Source organism: Zingiber officinale, chromosome 11A (genome assembly GCF_018446385.1).
Source record: "Zingiber officinale cultivar Zhangliang chromosome 11A, Zo_v1.1, whole genome shotgun sequence".
Taxonomy (NCBI): domain Eukaryota; kingdom Viridiplantae; phylum Streptophyta; class Magnoliopsida; order Zingiberales; family Zingiberaceae; genus Zingiber; species Zingiber officinale.
This window is the reverse complement of record NC_056006.1, coordinates 90,645,984-90,666,849: the sequence shown is the minus strand read 5'-3', so window position 1 is coordinate 90,666,849 and position 20,866 is coordinate 90,645,984. Positions and strand designations below refer to the sequence as shown.

At 44.5% G+C, this 20,866-nt stretch overlaps 1 protein-coding gene across 1 annotated transcript; it reads left to right on the top strand.

Moving 5' to 3' along the window:
* Nucleotides 1-246: 246 nt before the first annotated feature.
* LOC122031711 (cadmium/zinc-transporting ATPase HMA2-like) lies at nucleotides 247-3,808 on the top strand. Its single transcript, XM_042590805.1, has 9 exons — nucleotides 247-543; nucleotides 625-882; nucleotides 1,018-1,115; nucleotides 1,230-1,485; nucleotides 1,555-1,692; nucleotides 1,775-2,102; nucleotides 2,181-2,383; nucleotides 2,454-2,650; nucleotides 2,743-3,808. Exons 1-9 carry the CDS (start codon nucleotides 351-353, stop codon nucleotides 3,643-3,645), a joined length of 2,574 nt encoding a protein of 857 aa, XP_042446739.1. The 5' UTR covers nucleotides 247-350; the 3' UTR covers nucleotides 3,646-3,808.
* Nucleotides 3,809-20,866: the final 17,058 nt, after the last annotated feature.

The following is a 20,866-nucleotide window of genomic DNA, read 5'->3' as shown; positions in this document are numbered from 1 at the left end:
CGGACCAAATCCCTATCCACGATAGTAAAAACAGATTACAATCTATCTTCAAATTATAGATGCTCCTCGTAATCTGTCCTTAAATTACAGGAGTAGAAATAAATTATGGAAACTAATAGCTATTACAGGAAAAGAAGGTTGCGTCAAGAACTTATTTAAAGAACTTATTCTCCATCTAGTCATGAATAGTATTTAAAGCTCTTTGATCGGTCACTTTTTATTTAAAGAACTCATTCCCACTTTTCTTTTTTTCTGTCAAGGGGCCGCCCACTAATTTAAATATAGGCCTCTAGAGGAGAGAACTTGTGTAAACACGCCATGATCACATCAGCTAGCTAGAGGTGGAGATCATGGAGGTGCAGCAAGGAAGTCCCGAGATGAAGAGCTATTTCGATGTCCTGGGGCTCTGTTGCTCTTCCGAAGTCCCACTGATCGAGAACACCTTGAGGCCATTGGAAGGAGTTCACAAGGTCTCAGTCATCGTTCCTTCCAAAACTGTCATTGTCGTTCATGATCCTCTCCTCATCTCTCAGCTCCAAATTGGTAATGAACAGACTTTGGTTAGCGGCTGAATTTTGAAATTCGAATCGGCTAATTCCTTGTTATGTTTTTGGGGACGCACAGTCAAGGCTCTGAACCAGGCCAAGCTCGAGGCCACTGTTCGGGTGTATGGACAGGACAAGATCATCAAGAAATGGCCGAGTCCGCACATATTGGCCAGCGGATTGCTGCTGCTGATCTCCATGTTCAAGCACTTCTTTCACCCTTTGAAATGGCTGGCCATTGCCGCGGTCGCTGTCGGTCTACCTTCGATTGCGCTTCGAAGTGTCACTGCAATCCAGAGATGCACTCTGGACATCAACATTCTGATGCTGATGGCAGGTAAAATACTTTCTGTTATGCTATCTCTTTGGGAGAAAGGTTTTATCACGCAGGATGCATGAAATCGATTCTTTCTTAAATTTGATGTTGCTGACGCATGTCTCCGGGTGCTGATTTCTCTCTGTTGTGTGGTAGTTGCCGGGGCAGTTGCCCTTGAAGACTACTCTGAGGCAGGGTTTATTGTGTTCCTCTTCACCATTGCAGAGTGGTTGGAATCACTGGCTAGCCATAAGGTACTACCAAACAAAATACTCCTTTGAAATTTGAAACCACCAAGTAGCTTAATTTGATCTTCAATGAGTAGTAAACAAGCATGATTGCCCGGAGTTATAATTTGTTTACCACAGGCGAGTGCAGGAATGTCATCCCTGATGAGGATGGCTCCTCAGAAGGCCGTCTTGGCCGAAACTGGCGAAGTGGTGAATGCTCAAGATGTGAAGGTGAGCACCATCCTTGCAGTCAAAGCCGGAGAACTGATCCCGATCGATGGAGTTGTGGTTCAAGGGAGGAGTGAAGTCGACGAGAGTAGCCTTACAGGAGAATCCTTCCCTGTTTCCAAGCAGCCCCAGTCTCTTGTTTGGGCCGGCACGCTAAACATAGATGGTATGATGCTTCAATGGTTACTCAAAGAAAAAAAAATGCCTTCGATTGATTGATTGAGAGAAGTTGCAGGTTACATTAGCGTCAGGACGACTGCTTTGGCTGAGCAATCTGCTGTTGCTCGAATGGTAAGATTGGTGGAAGAAGCACAAAACCGCAGATCCAAGACACAGACACTGATAGACTCCTGCGCCAAGTATTACACACCAGGTAATTAAGCTGGCGTTTAGAAAGAAAAGTAAGTAAATAATCAAAAGATCGAATGATGAAGCTATACATACTACTGTTGCAGGGATAGTAATGATAGCAGCAGGATTCGCTGTGGTTCCTTTGGCGATCAGAGCTAAGAATCCTAAAAAATGGTTGAAGTTGGCTCTGGTGCTGTTGGTGAGTGCATGCCCCTGTGCACTGGTGCTATCCACACCTGTGGCAACTTTTTGTGCACTGCTGAAAGCAGCAAGGATCGGATTCCTCATCAAAGGAGGCGATGTTCTTGAAAATTTGGCCGGAATAAAAGCAATTGCATTTGACAAGACAGGAACGCTCACAAATGGAGAGTTCACTGTCATGGATTTTCGCTCAGTTAGCAGTGACGTCTCCATGGAGACACTCCTCTTGTGGTAAGGAATTATCAGTAGCAAGGTTCTCTGAGAGAAATTAAAATAGTTTTCCCCCTTCTTTTTAACATAATTCTACAGGGTTTCGAGCATCGAGAGCAAATCGAGTCACCCAATGGCATCCGCACTAGCGGACTATGCTAAATCAAATTCTGTTGAACCAAAACCAGAGACAGTGAGCGAGTTCCACATCTACCCGGGAGAGGGAATCCATGGAGAGATTGATGGAAAGAACATCTATATAGGAAACAAAAGAATTGCTTCGAGGGCATTATGCGAGAGAAGTGAGAGATAGTAAATTCTTGCACTCGACTGAAATCTTATTGCAGTTCTAACTGTAGTTGAATATTTCAGTTCCAGACATAAAGGATACGCAAGGGATCAGCTACGGATACATATTCTTGGATTCGACACCAATTGGAATATTCACACTTTCTGACACTTGCCGATCTGGTGCTGCAGAGGCATTGAAGGAGCTAAAATCATTAGGCATCAAGTTGGCTATGCTTACAGGAGACAGCTCTGAAGCAGCCATGCATGCTCAGAACCAGGTAAACTAAGCTCATGACTTCATTACATAGAAGCAAAGCAAGCAAGCAATAGTTTGATGCCGTTGTAAGTTACTACTATTATCGATTGTTAGCTAGGGAATGCGATAGAAGATGTTCATGCAGAGCTTCTACCAGAGGACAAGGTAAGGCTCGTCGGAGAACTGAAAGCCCGGGAAGGCTCAGTAGCAATGGTTGGAGATGGGATGAATGATGCTCCTTCCTTGGCCCTGGCAGATGTAGGAATCTCGATGGGCCTGTCAGGTTCAGCAGTTGCAATGGAAACCAGCCATGTAACCTTACTGTCCATCGATATTGGCAAGATCCCTAAAATCATCAGGCTAGCCAAGAAGACTTACTTCAAGATCATCCAGAACATTTTCTTCTCGGTGGTGACAAAAGTAGTCGTCCTGGCGATTGCCTTTGCTGGGCATCCACTGCTCTGGGCTGCTGTCCTGGCTGATGTTGGAACATGCCTACTGGTTATCTTGAACAGCATGATGTTATTACAGTCAAAGAAGAGCAAGAAGTGTTGCAAGTCTTCTCACAAAAAGCAGACTGAAATTCCGCACTGCGCCAATAAAGGATTGGCTCACAGGAACTGTGAGAATCAGGGTTGCCATATGGAATCATCTAACGAGTCTCATGAGACTGCACAGAAAGTAAGTTCAAGCGAAGAACATTTAGTTTCAATTGCAGAAGGGAGAAAGCATACGTGCAAGAAGAGCCAAACGTGCAATGACAAATCCATGGAGGAAGATTGTGAATCTTCAAAATCTTGCACAGGGAAAGATGAAAAAGAGCACGGCGTGTGTTGTAGTGCCAACAATAAAGAGCCGTGTGGGAAAGAACCAATCTGTTCCTCTTCACATGGGTTGCCACACACAGGAAGAAGAAAGACGGGAGCTTGCTGTAGCAGTTACAGAAAGAGGGTTGGACAGAGGGACGGTTGTTGTACAAGTGGAATAGTACAGTTGCAGGAAATCATCGCAGAATAAGGTGATAAAATCCTAATCAAATAACGCAGGGCAATTGCATATCTCATGGAGTAGGCGAATGTGTTTTGTTTTGTTTTGTTTGATTTGTGTGTATGCGCATGATGATCAGCAGTGGATCAGGATTTTAAATTTGGAGGCAGCATAAAAAAATAATTATTATACATATTTAATTTTTAATAACAAAAGTATAATAATTAAATTTTAGTAAAGAAATTTAAACTTTAAAATTTGTCATCACTAATTTAACTATGTATGAGATGAGTTTTTGATTACAGAAAGGTTACTCGTTAAAGTAAACCATAACTGACAATAACTATGTATAAGATGAGTTTTTGTATAGCATAAGGCCTTTTTAGGCCGATGAAAGTCATGGTGTAATTGTAACATTGGTTTATTATGAGGAATCTCCCTATAAATATCCTAACTAATGCAGTTTTAGAGGATATGATCAAAGGAAAAAAGTCACAATAACAACATCCTAATTTTCACCATAATTCAAGTGAGATTCAAGTAATACCTTTGTCTTTACAGAAACATTGCATTGATGATCCTTACCATAGACTTCTTCTCTAAGCACAGATCATAGATCAATCGACATGTTGATCTTACAGACATTCAAGAAAGCTATTTATTCCTTGGCATTGTGGTGAAAGTGCGGACAAGGAAAAATCAGTTCTTTTACTTGCATGGAGTTGCAGAATGGCAAGGGTAATTTGGATAAAAAAGAGTTGCTAACCTTAACTACAACCATTAGACATTTTTCTATTATTGGACTTCCAGTTTTGTTGAATTCTTCTAATTCTGTCTGAAATCAATGAAAGCTAGACTACCGGTAACCTGACTTCAAAGGTAGATCCGCTATCTTAGCGGCCCCCCTCTAATACCGGTCCCACGGATATGAAGGAAGGTACATACAGGTATACAGATCATAGACGTATGATGGAATAAACTCCAAGTCATCAGTCGTAAGCTGGCTTCAAAGTTGACTTGAAATAGGGCATCAAATAGGAACACTTGCAAAATCATAGAGTAGAGAGGAAGGAGTGTTAGCAGGCAAGCTAGGGGTGCCTCGACATAGCCATTTCGATACTCAAGTCAGTGAGGTGGAGGAGAAGTAGAAAATGAACAAGAGTAGAAATATGAAAATTGTGCCTGTATCTATGGGGGAGAGATTCCTCTTATAATACCTTTGAAATCTCCTCCATTAATTAGATATCATATCATGTCACTGAAATATCAAATCGTTATATTTTTACTATATTGATCAGTCCCATCGACGATATAATGATACTATCACACATGCTTTTGACATTTCACTTGTAATATTTATTGCAAGGTTAGCTTGTACACTACAAGGCCTGTTGGGCTTTCGGGGCTAGATCCATATAAGAGGAGTTTTAGTGGATACCCAGTGGGATGATGCAACATATAAGGATAGATGGTCTTGGGTGAACTATTCTGATGACATGCATGTTCATCTATAAGGAATTGAGAGAAGTTGAGCCCATAGAGTTGGAAGGATCCGACTAGAATGTGACAAGAATTGGTTGATCGGATCATAGAGTCGGAGGGAGCATGACCCTTGAGGGTCGAAGGAATTTGACTAACCGAGTGCATCAAAGCCAACTAAGAAAGGTGGAGCCAAGCCTTGAAGTCTCAAGGGGATGATCAGAATGATGCTTCCAGACTAGTCAAGCAAATAATAGATAGAAGTAATCTAATTAGCTGAAGGTCCTATGAAAGATCAAGTCAGAGGAAAATGAGCCAAGTTGAATGGAACATATCCCTTGGAGTCGAGTGAGCCCGATTGGCAACGTGTTTCTGAAAGGACCCTTGTGCGATGAGTCACCATCTTTGGGGGTCTTTATGATCCGATCAATGCCCCCCGTCGCATTAACCTGATCGAATTTTGACCATCCCGTCTGCAAAATGATTAATCATTTAGTTCTACGTAGTTGCTTCCAATATCTTCTATATCATTTTCCTTAGAAGAACTGGTACAAATTTTAGAGTCAAAATCATAATGACCTACTGGCAATTATTCACTAATAGTAACAAAAACAAATATCCCCATAATCTAGTTGCTATTTTTAGATAGTTGTGTGATGCTGCTATCAAAATCCGTAAATTATTGCCAAAATAAAATATGTTTGGTTGTATATAAAGATCTTTCATTTAAAAACATAAAGTTAATGTACATTCAATTAAGTATCAAATATGATTCTCTAACTAAAAGGAATTTGGTCTTTTTTAAAATTTTTAAAGTCTTCAATGATAGTTTTTATGCTCACATTTCTAGCAATTTCTCTCTTAATATATACCATTAACGTGTTTGGGAGAAAATCATTCTCCATTTTGATTCGAAGTCTTGTTTTCACAATATTCATAGCAAAAAATGATTGTTTTATAGTAGCAGTGGAAATCGAAAGAGTAAGCATAAGTTCGATCACTCTAAAAATGAGGTGGTATGTAATAGACTTATTAGTTTTCACCAACTATTGACATAACTCTGAAATGGCTGAAAGATTTTTGTAGTTGAGCCCTTTGACTACATTATACTCGTAATGCTTTAATTAAATCTCCAATTGCTCTTTTTTATTTCTTGTAAAATCTTAGGTATAAAACTTTTCAAGTAATTTACATATATTCACGACTCCGAAAGACTCCACTGTTTTGAGAATTTAAGGAATTACTAAGAATGAGCAATTTCATAACATCATTACTAAAGCGTCTATTAATTTCTTACAACTGTGAATCTATCGAAGCATAAAAGAGGTCTACCTGATAATGATGCTCAATGGTGAAATTATCTTAACGAGTATGGTCTCGTTCTTGCGTATTAATATATAGAGCATTGAAATAAGAAATGTTAATATTTAAAAATTCATAAAAAGATTTCACTTTTACAAGTAAATCATCTCACTTGTTATCTCTCATCTATTGAAGTAAATTCTTGGTAGATAATACAAGCTTCATTGCATTTATAATATCCTGAGACTTATTTTGTAAAGCCCGATAAAGGATATCTGTAATCCCCATAAACAAATGTTGCCTCTGCTCGTTGAGAAGGAAGCTCACCTCCATAACCTTGAGCAATACCGTACATGATGCGCTAAACATCTTAATTAGGCCTAACAATGATCTTAAATGAGAACTCTAGTGCATATTAGTAGCTCGTTGTAAAGTACATATCTAATTAAGTCTGCGTCCTGTCTCAAGTTCATTAAAAGCAATCAAATGTGCAATGTCATCCCTATGAGTATTTTGTAATTCATCATTACACATACATAAAGAATCAACAATATTAAGTGTAAAAGTTAATTTATCAAAAAATTGATAAATAGGTGTCACATTTTTTGATACTACAAGTAAATTCAATTGTAATTGATGATCAAAACAATGAACATAATAAGCACTTATATAATCTTTTTTAATCAAAGTTTGCAATCCATTAAACTCGTCCCTCATATTATTAGCATCATCATAGCCTTGACTTCTAATATTGTGAACATCCAAATTGTGAAGAGATTAAGCAGAATATATAACATCCTTTAAAATTAAAGTCATAGTATAGAAACATGAACAAGCATAAAAAAAATCTTAAATGAATCCATTAGTATCCATGAACCTTAATACTATAGACATTTAATCTCTTTTTGACTTAGCTCGGGCTTCATTAACAATTATGCAATACTTAGTAACTTCAATTTCTTCACGAATTGTATTTTTTACTTTCACTGAAAGCACATTAAGTATTTATTTCTAAATATCGTGACTTGTATACTTGGCATATTTTTGAGCTCTCACAATTACCTGTAAAAGTTCATCATTGTACATGGTTAGCACATCCAAAAATTCAAGAAAATTGTCATGATTAGATGAACTAGATTTTTCATCATGACTACTAAACGGAATTCCTTGAAGTGCAAGTAACAATACCATATGTATGTGAGCTTTTAACTTAAGACTAGAGCAATCAATTTAGGTTAGGTCTGTCGAATTGGGTCGTCTCACCAAATAATTTAAACGTATTGGGTTGAAATTTTATCAACCCAAGCTAGCTATAGGTCGACTCGCTTAGGCTCGCGACCTATGCGGATCGACCCATGACCTGTACGAATCAGCCTACAAGAAGCTTCGATTGGCTCGTAGATTGAGAAATACATATAAGCTAAGTTTTATGTCAATTTATTATATTTCTTTATTATAATTTTAAAATAAAAATGATACTTTTCATCAAATATGAAAATATGAGTATTCGTTTGAATCCATTTATATTTAAAATATTTGTTTTTGAATACAGTACATTTGATTAATGAAATATTTCTAAAGTAAAATCTCGAAGATATAAAACTTTTTTTTTATTTTTGATGGGTCCGTGGGCTGGCCCACTTAACCTACAATCTGCCTTGAATTAGGTTGGGCTGGGTATTTTCCAACCCGCCAAGATGATGGATCGGTCCTCCCTACCTGGCCAAATAGCTGGCCCGCCACGGGCTGACCCGCCCTGCCATGGGTTGACTCGTTTGATGACTCTATAGAAAACGATTAGTTATGACTTGTTCATCATTAAAATTGGCAAACCTCCTTGATATATGTTGTGGTTGGTTCATCAAATTCTCACTTGTCTTTTGAGCATTACAATGGGTGAAGATATATTATCTCTCCCTATATGGCCTAGGAAAGCACAAGCCTTTATATTTCAAACTTTTTTCTAATTTTCAAATCCATTAACAGTAAATGCAGTTTGATTTGAATATTCTGATGACTTAGCTTGTTGAAAATAAAACATGAAAAGCAATATGCTTTATCTTTAATTGATGAATACTCCAACCAAGAAAAATTGTTCATATCAAATAGACCCGTCAATTTAGGTTAAGCGAGTTGGATTGGTCTATCCTGTCAAACAACTTAAATGGATTAGGTTATAATTTTATCAACCCATTTAAAGATTGGTATAGGCGGGTTGACTCACTTGGGCCCTCGACCCATGCGGGCCGGCTTGTGGTGGGCTCGTGTTGACCCACAGGTTGAGGGAAAAAGTCTCCAAAACTTAAAATTAAAATACAAAATTCAACAACTTTGAAGATAGAACTTTAACTTGAATCGGACCATACTCTACTAACTTCTGTACTCAAATTAAATAAGTAAAGAATAATTGCCAAAAGAATGAAAAGCAAATGCTCGAAAAAAACAGACTATTAATTAAAAATGTGAAGTCCACACCTCTAACTATATTTTGGATATGAAGATATTTAATATCATCATATATGTGTACTAAATCATATTAACTCGCTTAGTTTATAATCCAAATTTAAATTTTTTATATATTATTTTTTTTTTAAGGATCGTGGGTTGGCCTGCTTTAAGTTAGGTTGGGTTGAGAATTTCTCAACCTGTCAAGATAACGGATCGGCCCGTCACGCCCTGTCAAATGACTAGCTCACCCCATAATAGGTCGGCTCGTCCGACGACACTAATAACAAGTCTTCAAGGGTGCTTCATATTTTTAATTAATGGATATTCTCAAAAATAAATTGATATGTCTTCATATTCAAATAAGCTCAACGAATTTTCTCTTATTGGTTAGGATAATATTTCTAAATTTATCAACATAATCCTAAATCATGCTCGAAAGAATTAAGATCAACTTCTTTAATTTCTATATTTTTGAATTTTTTATAGGAATTTCATATGAAAGATCATATTATTTAATCTTGTCGATGGAGTTATAAGAATAGTTGAATCTAGTTCATTTACTTTCTTCCTTTGAAAAATCTTGTCAATCGTAATTATTTTTTCCATTTGAAGTATACGAAGCATGCAACAATTAAAAAACTCAAATAAATGAATAATAATTAATAATATTATTATTAAATCAAACATTAAGTCAATGATAAAAAATGAATAATAACAAAAACATCATATGTACATCTTATAAAATATTAAATCAATAATTCTAACCTCCACTATCTAAGTACTTTAATTTCTAAAATCTCAAAATTAAATTAAAAAGTCTAAAATTACTCATTTTAGTAGAAGAAAAAGTAAACAAAATCAAGGAATCTAACATAAGTGTGAACTTTAGATCGTTGCTCCTGAGATAGAAGTTATAATATAAATCAAGGTATAAAATCTTTATAAGCTTTTGAGTGTAGTAGAAACGAATAGGAAACATCCAAAAAAGTTTTTTTTTTTTTTTCTATTTTCCCGTTTTAAGAGAAAACAAGCCTAAGTTTTGAATGTCTGGGTGTGTTTGATAAAGAGTATTATTTATAACTGATCCGGCGGTAAAAATCCGGAATCCCATAAGGAGTCAACGCTGAGGGGAGGTCAAAGGGTCCAGTGGCTCGCCGGAAAAGGGCGAGCCGACCGGACTCAGAAGAAAGGGAAATCTGGTAGTAAAAGGCACCCTGGTAGGGACCAGGGGTCCGACGCTCAAATAAAGCAGTGCGTAATAACCGAGCGGAAGGAGGTGCCGCCCGGACGGCGCAAAGAATCAAGGCCGTCCGGACGACGTTCATCGTCCGCTCGGCGGGCCAGGCACCCCAGTCAGACGGTGGGTAAAAGACGGGGACATCTTCTGACAGCCGTCAAGTCGTATGGCTGTGCCATACTTCTAGTCTGACAACGGGTGGTCCTGCCGTCCCATCAAAGAACATGCTCGGACTGTGGCAGCATGGTGTCAGGTAAGCTCTCTGACAAGTGCATACCGTGGTATGGGTTGCTGACACGTACGCACCTCGGTGGGCGTGCATCAGTTCCTTCTCCGTCTTATATAAAGAGGCTATTACTTCGCCGAAGGTACGCAGAATACGAATTTGGCAGCCACTTTCTCCACCACTTACCTGACTTGAGCGTCGGAGGACCGTCGCCGGGACACCCCTCCCGGCTCGGTTTTGTTGCAGGTTCGCCGGAGCACTTGAGGATCCAGCAGAGAGCGCCGCGTGCCCAGCGTCCACTGACTCTTGATTCGGACAGGATCAAATTGGCGCCGTCTGTGGGAACGCTCCTGCATCCGATCGGAGACAATGGACGAGGCTGGACGACAACACACGGTGACGCTTTCAACAGAAGAACTCGAGGCTCTGGTCGAGATGAGGGCCGCCAAACTCATGGAGCAAAAACAAAAAGCATCCGCCGAGCGGGCGGAGCAACAAGCAACATCTGCGTCTGGTGGCCGAGCGGAAGCACCTCCAACCACCGTCGCATTCCATCGGGCCTTATTTCGCACCCCTGAAGCCATACCAGCCCGAAGAGATAGAGGATCTTCCTCAGATGAAATGCCAAGGCGGGATGACAGGAAGGGGAAAGCTCCCCGAGCGGACTCCTCCCCCGAGCGGATCAATCGCCAATTTTCGGAGGTTATCCTACGAGACCCTCTGCCCAAGCACTACGTGCCTCCGACGATCGGCGAATACAATGGAACAACGGACCCGGATGATCATCTGGGTAAGTTCGATAATACAGCCACGCTCCATCAGTACACAGATGGAGTAAAGTGTAGAGTTTTCCTTACCACCCTCTCGGGATCAGCTCAACGGTGGTTTCGAAGGTTGCCGGACGGATCCATCACGAGCTTCAAGGAATTCCGAACGGCCTTCCTCCACCACTTCGCCAGTAGTCGGCGTTATCAAAAGACAAGTGTCAGCTTATTCGCCATCAAGCAAGAGCCGAGAGAATCGCTTCGAGGCTATATTCAGCGATTCAACCAAGTGGCGATGGATATCCCAACGGCCACATCGGAGACGATAATGAATGCCTTCACGCAAGGCCTTGTGGATGGAGACTTCTTCCGGTCGCTCATCCGAAAGCCGCCCCGAGATTATGATCACATGCTACATCGGGCCAACGAATATATGTGGAAGAAGCGCAAGCCGCTCGGAAAACCTATTCATGCCGAGCGGAAACAGCACACCGCTCAGCAGCCACCCAGAGGACCGAGGGCCGAAGCAATTCGATCCCCTCACGTCAGATCGCACGTACAAGAAGTGGCTGCCGCTCGGCCCAAGCCAAAGAAGAGGTGGACCCCTATGTTCTGCAAATTCCACCAGACGGATACGCACAACACGAGGGATTGCCGAAGCCTTCCCTTTGTGTCCAATCCTGTTCCCAGGAAAGCCGAACGACGGTCGCCTCCCATCGACAGGAGACGTAGGACTCATGAAGCTGACCGGACCCGCACCGAGGGACGACATCAGCAGACACCCGATCGGCACCGATCTCCGAGGCAGGAGAATCGCCGGGCGTCCAGAGAACGGTCACGACCGTCCGCTCGGGAGGAGGAAAATAGGAGCAATACTTCCCGGGGCGAGATCAACGTTATTGCTGGTGGGCCGACCGGAGGAGATTCCAACCGAGCCAGAAAGGCGGGCGTCCGGCAGCTGCAGATCCACGCGGTCGGCTGCAGCCAAGAGCGGGCAAGTGGGCCGGAAATCACTTTCGGACCCGGGGACTTAGAAGGAGTAGAAGTGCCCCACGACGACGCGCTGCTCATTAAAGCGGTAATAGCAAATTACACCATTCACCGCATATTTGTTGACACAGGGAGCTCGGTCAACATCATATTCAAGAAGGCGTTCGATCAGCTGCAAATTGATCGAGCTGACGACCCCGCTCTACGGGTTTACGGGCAACGAAGTTCAGCCGGTCGGACAAATCCGGCTGGCCACCTCGCTGGGAGAAGAGCCGCTCAGGAGGACCAGGACAATAAACTTCGTGGTGGTCGACTCTCCCTCATCCTACAACGTCATTTTGGGACGACCGGCGCTCGGCGAATTCCGAGCGGTTGTCTCAACCTTCCACCAGAAGATAAAGTTCCCCGTGGAGGACAAAGTAGGAGAAGTGCGGGGAGATCAGCTAGCAGCTCGGCGGTGCTATATAGAGATGATCCGAGCAGAAGCTTGTTCCGCTCGGAAGGCGCCCCGAATTGAGGTACACGCCATAACCGAGAAACCTCCTGCTTTAATTTATGATGAAAAGGAGGAAGTCCAGATCCATCCGACCCGATCGGAGGCCACGACTTTTATCGCCTCTGATCTGGGGAAAGAACAGAAGGAGAAGCTGATTCAATGCCTCCAACGAAATCATGATGTCTTCGTCTGGTCGACACATGAGTTACTTGGAATTTCGCCGAGCCTAGCGCGGCATGAATTGCATGTCCGACCGGACGCTCGGCCAGTGAAGCAGAGAAAAAGGGACTTCAGCGCCGAGCAGAATGCCATTATCCGGGCGGAGGTGGAAAAACTTCTGAAGGTCGGCCACATACGCGAGGTGCAGTACCCGAGCTGGCTGGCCAACGTAGTCTTGGTCTCCAAGCCGGGCGGACGCTCATTGGCCAAGAAGATCCTCTTGGCCGGATACTTTTGGCCAACTTTACAAACAGATGCCGCTCGGACAGTATCTACATGCCTTTCATGCCAGAAGTATCACAACTTCTCCCACCGACCGGCAGAGAAGATGAAGGCATCAACCATCTCAGGTCCGTTCGATCAATGGGGAATGGATATTGTGGGTCCATTTCCGATGGCGACCGGGCAGAGGAAATTTTTACTAGTGGCGGTAGACTATTTCTCCAAGTGGGTGGAGGCCGAGCCGCTGGCAAAGATCACTGAACAAATGGTTAAAAATTCATCTGGCAACACATCATTTGTCGGTTCGGCATCCCTCGCCGACTAGTGTCCGACAACGGGCGGCAGTTCACAGGGAAGATGTTAGAGGATTGGTGCAAAAGCTACGGCATTGAGCAACATTTCACGTCCGTGGCCTATCCTCAGAGCAACGGTCAAGCCAATCGGGAAATTCTTCGTATTCTGCGCGCTCGGCTCGACCATTTGGGAGGGAGTTGGCCGGATGAAGTGCCGAGCGTCTTGTGGGCCATCCGAACGACGCCAAAAGAAGGGACGGGAGTCACACCGTTCCATTTGGTATATGGCGGTGAGGCTGTCATACCGGTCGAAGTCGGCGTTGAGTCAGCTCGGATCCAGAGCTATGATGATGACAACGCCGAACGAAGAAACATGGAGCTGGACTTGGTAGAAGAGGAGAGGGCAAAGGCGTCCGTTCGGTTGATGGCATACCGTCAGTGGATGAAGCAAAACTACAACCGTAGCGTAATTCCCGGATCGTTCAAGTTGGCGATCTTATCGGAAGAAAGTCAAGCGGTCGGCGGCGTCGGCAAGCTTGAAGCTCCATGGGCGGCCCTTTCAAAATCATCGAAAGCTCGGCGCGTATTATCGGAGGATGAGGACGGACGGCTAGATAGGCCGTGGGCGCGAACCACCTCCCCTTAAGGCGGGGTGAAAGGTGTATCATTGTAAATCACCATGTATTTCATTTTCGACTAAATACTTGAAATGCAGAGATGAAAAGTCAAAGAGCGAATATAAGGCATTATCATCGTGGAAGGCCCCGAGCCGATCGGTAGGAGGTTTGTATCCGAGCGGAGCTCGAACCGAAGACCCAGGCCGTCGGTGCGTATAGAATATAAGCGTTGAAATCAAGATCCGGCGGTTCGGTGCATACTAGTGTGGCGGAAGGAAACCAAAGCCTGCTCGGGATGATAGAGGAGGTTATTGCTGGAGCGAAGGCCTGCGGCCAGGTATATGGTTTTCCGAGCCAAGTGCTCGACAACGAAGGCCCCGAACCGCTCGGCCGGAGGTATACGGATCAAATTGGCGCCAAACGCTCTAAAAACGGAAGCCCCGTACCATTCGGACGGATATAAATTATCCGAGCTAAAATGCTCGAAGCAGACCCTGAGCCGTTCGGCCAGGAGTACGTTCTTGGGTAAAAGGGGCATATGGATTATCCGAGCCAAGCACCCGAATAGTGAAAGCCTCCCTGCCGATCAGGTTCGCAAGCGAATGACCCGTGCTGTTCGGCCGGGCATAAATATTGTTCAAGCGCGGGATATGAAGGTCAAGGTCGCTCGACCTGGTAAGGAGTTAGCCTCGAAGGCCGTCTAGGCCAGACGTTAAACCGTAGAGACGAGCCGGCGTCTATAAACCCTCCGAGCGGAAGACCGATGAGCACCGTCGTTAAAGATCGAGAGCCGCACCGATCGGCTATAAATATCTGCGCCGTCTAGCCCAGACGTTAAACCGTAGAGCCGCGCCGATCGGCTATAAATATCCGCGCCGTCTAGCCCAGACGTTAAACCGTAGAGACGAGCCGGCGTCTATAAACCCTCCGAGCGGAAGACCGACGAGCACCGTCGTTAAAGATCGAGAGCCGCGCCGATCGGCTATAAATATCCGCGCCGACGAGCACCGTCGTTAAAGATCGAGAGCCGCGCCGATCGGCTATAAATATCCGCGCCGTCTAGCCCAGACGTTAAACCGTAGAGACGAGCCGGCGTCTATAAACCCTCCGAGCGGAAGACCGACGAGCACCGTCGTTAAAGATCGAGAGCCGCGCCGATCGGCTATAAATATCCGCGCCGTCTAGCCCAGACGTTAAACCGTAGAGACGAGCCGACGTCTATAAACCCTCCGAGCGGAAGACCGACGAGCACCGTCGTTAAAGATCGAGAGCCGCGCCGATCGGCTATAAATATCCGCGCCGACGAGCACCGTCGTTAAAGATCGAGAGCCGCGCCGATCGGCTATAAATATCCGCGCCGTCTAGCCCAGACGTTAAACCGTAGAGACGAGCCGGCGTCTATAAACCCTCCGAGCGGAAGACCGACGAGCACCGTCGTTAAAGATCGAGAGCCGCGCCGATCGGCTATAAATATCCGCGCCGACGAGCACCGTCGTTAAAGATCGAGAGCCGCGCCGATCGGCTATAAATATCCGCGCCGTCTAGCCCAGACGTTAAACCGTAGAGACGAGCCGGCGTCTATAAACCCTCCGAGCGGAAGACCGACGAGCACCGTCGTTAAAGATCGAGAGCCGCGCCGATCGGCTATAAATATCCGCGCCGCCTAGCCCAGACGTTAAACCGTAGAGCCGCGCCGATCGGCTATAAATATCCGCGCCGTCTAGCCCAGACGTTAAACCGTAGAGACGAGCCGGCGTCTATAAACCCTCCGAGCGGAAGACCGACGAGCACTGTCGTTAAAGATCGAGAGCCGCGCCGATGGGCTATAAATATCCGCGCCGACGAGCACCGTCGTTAAAGATCGAGAGCCGCGCCGATCGGCTATAAATAACCGCGCCGTCGACCACCGACGATAAATATCAAGAGACGAGCAAAGAATGGAGCAGAAGCCGATTGAAGGAAACAGGTAACAAAAAGAAGAAAGCGCTGGGAACAAGAGAAAAGGCCTTACAAACAAAGAAGATGATCGACGAAGGGCCGAGGTTTGCCGAAGAGTTGAGGGGCGAGGTTGCCGGAAGAGAATACGAGCAGAGAAGTGCCGGAGGAGAATGAAGCAGCGAGGCGGCGGCGGAAGCGGAGCCGCAAGCTTTATATTGCCGCCCGGAAGCAACCTCCACCGTCCGATCCAGGTCGTCGATATCGAGGTTGTCATCGGATCGTCCGTTTCAAACGGCGGATGTCCCATCGGAAGTGACGTAACCGCCATACTCTGACAAATGCACGGTCGCCACGTGTTTGCCGGTTACTAGCCGCATTTAATGAGCTCCCCTTACCGTGCGCAGAGCACGTGATGGGTAGTGTGGGAGAACAACGGACATCGATTCCCAGAAAATACAAGGCATGGACAAAGTGTCGCCGGACAGACAGATATCGCCGCACGGAGGAGCATCTTTATGCCTGGCCGAGCGGCCTAAGGCAATGATCATTGTTCGACAGATCGGCAGTCCAGTCAGTCGGACTTTGCCTCCTTCGACTAGACTCGAGAGGAAGGCAAGTGATCCGGCGGTAAAAATCCGGAACCCCATAAGGAGTCAACGCTGAGGGGAGGTCAAAGGGTCCAGTGGCTCGCCGGAAAAGGGTGAGCCGACCGGACTCAGAAGAAAGGGAAATCTGGTAGTAAAAGGCACCCTGGTAGGGACCAGGGGTCCGACGCTCAAATAAAGCAGTGCGTAATAACCGAGCGGAAGGAGGTGCCGCCCGGACGGCGCAAAGAATCAAGGCCGTCCGGACGACGTTCATCGCCCGCTCGGCGGGCCAGGCACCCCAGTCAGACGGTGGGTAAAAGACGGGGACATCTTCTGACAGCCGTCAAGTCGTATGGCTGTGCCATACTTCTAGTCTGACAACGGGTGGTCCTGCCGTCCCATCAAAGAACATGCTCGGACTGTGGCAGCATGGTGTCAGGTAAGCTCTCTGACAAGTGCATACCGTGGTATGGGTTGCTGACACGTACGCACCTCGGTGGACGTGCATCAGTTCCTTCTCCGTCTTATATAAAGAGGCTATTACTTCGCCGAAGGTACGCAGAATACGAATTTGGCAGCCACTTTCTCCACCACTTATCTGACTTGAGCGTCGGAGGACCGTCGCCGGGACACTCCTCCCGGCTCGGTTTTGTTGCAGGTTCGCCGGAGCACTCGAGGATCCAGCAGAGAGCGCCGCGTGCCCAGCGTCCACTGACTCTTGATTCGGACAGGACCAATAACATTGGTTTATCTATCTAAATTTATCAAAAAAATCTTATTTAATTTAGAAGATAAATAGTTTTTGAATACCTAATAGGTGAACAAACAGGACATGCGACCCTGAATGTGATCCCCTCCAAAAAAAAAAAAAAAAAAAAAAAAAACAAAGATTTTTTTTTTTTTATTCCAGAGTTTACAGGAATCCAGTCGAGGTTAGCGGTCGACCGTCAAGGACGAGCAGCGGCTAGTCGTCGAGCGCGAGCAACAACACGATCGATCGATGAGTGCGAGCAGTGAGGACGATGCCAACTCGATGTCACCGTTGTTCCTTAGTGTGGAAGGCGCTCGCCCAAGGCCAGAGGTGGCAGGCGGCTCACCAGTTGTCGAGCACGAGCAGCGAAGGCGATGTCGGTTCGACATCGCCACCTTTCCTTCTTGCGAAAGGCAGCTAGGCTCGTCTAGTATCGGAGGTGTTAGACGGCTCACCGGCCATTTAATATGAGCAATGACACAACCGATCGTTGAACACGAGCGAGGACAATGCCGGTTGAGGCAACGACAACAGCGGTGAGCACACGATTCCATCTGTGAGGGACATGGACGACTATGTTTTTATTTACTTTTAAGTTTTTTTATTAAAACTTTTCGTCAATTGAATCAATCAATTCCTAAACTATCCCAAAAAATCTAAAATTTTAAAATATTATTCAAATTTAGTTATCCGCGGCGCCACAGGCTCGTTCCATCGTTCGAAGAGATGAAGACGTGCTTGCTTTTCTCCAAGATTAATTAATTTATATTTACTAATAATTAATATTATTACTAATAAGGTTTATTACACTTGTAAATCCGCCCCTGGAAGACGGTGAGGGATGATCGAGCGTGTTGGGAGGCTCCTCCGTCGATGGTTCCGCGGGGGCGAAAAAGTCTCGAGGTTGATGAAGAAGTCCCGGTCTCGCATAGCGAGGAAGCACGGGAAAGGGATCGCGGCTCCGGAGAAGAAGTAGCAGGGCAGGGGAGGGGCTGCGACAGCCGCGACGATTGCGTGAGGAGGAAAATGTTACACGGTCCCCCTCCAACTTAAGAAAATACTATTTTGAAAAGTTAATCTCATCTATGCTTGAGACAATGCCCACTGAATCCATCCCAGTAAATTAATTCCAAACTCTTCTCATTAAATATATTCAGAAATTAAGTAGGCGTGACATTCATAGCCGACGGTTGAAAGACAAGGTCCAGAAGCTGAGAGAGCAGGTAACCTGCATCTGTTAGTGGATTACAAACTTGGATGATGTCTCCATCATCTCTACACTTTTCTTCAAAAGATAGAGACGCTGCGGAATTAGTCGCCGGATCAGTTGTCAACACTGCGTGTTTTGAACCTTCTGATAAATTAAATAAAATTCTCTCTTTCTTAGCAGCCTACGTACAGTCATTTACTAATTAACAGATCTAATTGTTCTAAGGGAAAAAAAGACATGGAAAATAAAATGATTGGATATATATCAGTGCTTTTGCTCGAAGATAAAGGATTCGATATGTAATGCATGAATCATAAATATAGTTAACCGACAAATCTCGCCTGTCTATTATCATGGAAAAATTCAAAAGTTATGGTTTGAAATATTGGCTGAAGAAGAAATGTCACTTCTCCCTGTCCATTTCAGCAAAAATGATAGTTTCGGAATGATCAAAAGGGTTTATTTAATGGCAATAAGAGGATATATTCCCTTTAAAATAAGTCAGCGGTTGCAACAGTGGAAATTAAATAAAAATAAAAAGGTAAATTGAGGAGCTTTGGTGCATCAGAAGCAACAGAATCCCTTGTTCTGATCAAAATTCATCGGCATCCATTAAAAAACTGTCTTCTTATATTCATATTTATGAGATTCGGTTCCAATTTCCAAGTTTTTAGCAAATAATTGGGTGAGCCAGTTTAATGGCGTTGACAAAGTAGTAGTCAGAAGTCAACTACGTCATTCTCACGTGGTGAAAGCATGCAAACCAAATCGATCTAAAACACGTTCTATACCCACTAATCCTCCATTTCTTTGAACTATTCCACTTTCTACTCTTAACTTTTAATTATTCTAACCATCCCAGGAAAAATAATATTCAAATTAATTATTGAATATTAGATATATAGTACCCCCTGCTTCTTCTCCTTCTTCAATCCTCTGCAACTGTTTTGTTCCTGTTTCGCAGTGTTATCTTAATCCACTTTAGAGAGAGGGAGAGAGAGAGAGATGGGTGGGTGTATGGGTTGTAAGCGGCGGCGGAGGGCGTTCAATTGCGTGAGGGTGATTCACATGAACGGCTACTTCGAGGACTACGAGCCCCCGGTCACCGTCGGCGAGGTCACCGGGAAGCCTCCGGCCCACGTCCTGCTTTCCTCCGCCCACCTCCTTGCCTTCGGCTCCAACCCGCTCAGGCCCGACGACCGGCTCGAGTCCGGCCGGCTCTACTTCCTCATCCCGCACTCCATCTATCAGTCGGAGACCTCCCCGCTGGACCTCGCCAGCCTGATGACACGGCTCACCGGCGCGGCCAGGAGGGGCGGCGCGGTCGCCGCGCCGCCCTCGTCGCCTAGACGGAGCGAGGGGCAGTGGTGCAGGGAGAGGCAGATGACGGCGCGAGGGACGTGGAAGCCGGAGCTCGACCCGATCGAGGAGAGGTCCTTCGGCCGCTCCCTCCGGAGGGACTCCATGAACAGCAGCATGCGCTCGATCTTGACCGCGGAAACGTGAACGAGCTAGAAACGAGTTGACTTTCTCTTCGATTTCCATTTAGCTTTACAATCAACGATCGATCATTCGGGTTGTGAAGAGAATTGTACAGAGAAATTAGACTGGAAGGAAAATGGCGAAAACTATGGGATCCAAATGTGTGCGTGTCTCGGTTGGTTACAGGATTTCTAATATTAATTTTATTTTTGTTTTCTTCTTCTTCTTCTTCTTCTTCTCCAAATCGATTCTGAGAGTGAAAATTATAGGTAAGAAGTATGATCAAACAAACAATTTTCAACAGTCGGGAAGGAACAATTGGAATGCTTATGGATTACAGCAGGGAGTTGGTTAGATTTGGTAAGGCAACTTGCTCATATTTGGGATATCGCAAAGCGTGGGATGCACACATTCATTCTTATTAATGATAATAATAATAATAATAAACAAAAGTAGAGTGCACTGATCTTCTACGGATTAAATCGGAAACACGGAGCCTTATTTCAACAAGCTACATCATCAAACTTTAACTCCGAGATATTTGCTTACTTGTGGACAATCGAAGGTCATCTAGTTAATCCTCCTCCAGCAAAGATAAAAAGTCAAAACTGGCCGAGTTATATGATTGGTTGGATTGCAGTTCAGTTGATAAGGATTGCATCAGGAACAAACTTATCTCATTTTTTTTTTTCGCTGATCCGAAAGTGCTAATTTGCTTGCTGATCTCCGCTCAATGAGAAACCGTTTTATTTTATACTCTTCAAAAATGACTCGTCATTCAGAAAAAGACGTATATGTGTAAAATAAGTAATGCTGTGTGCTGAATTATTTTGTAGTGACTGAAGCTTTAGGGAAACAAAGAAACGTGCATGATTTAATTAATTAGGCTGGGTGCGCTTATTACGTACATGGTGGCAATCTGGCAGTACCTCGTTTTAATTAAATAAAAGTAGATATCAAACAAATTAACGGCCAACGAAGAAGATGAGC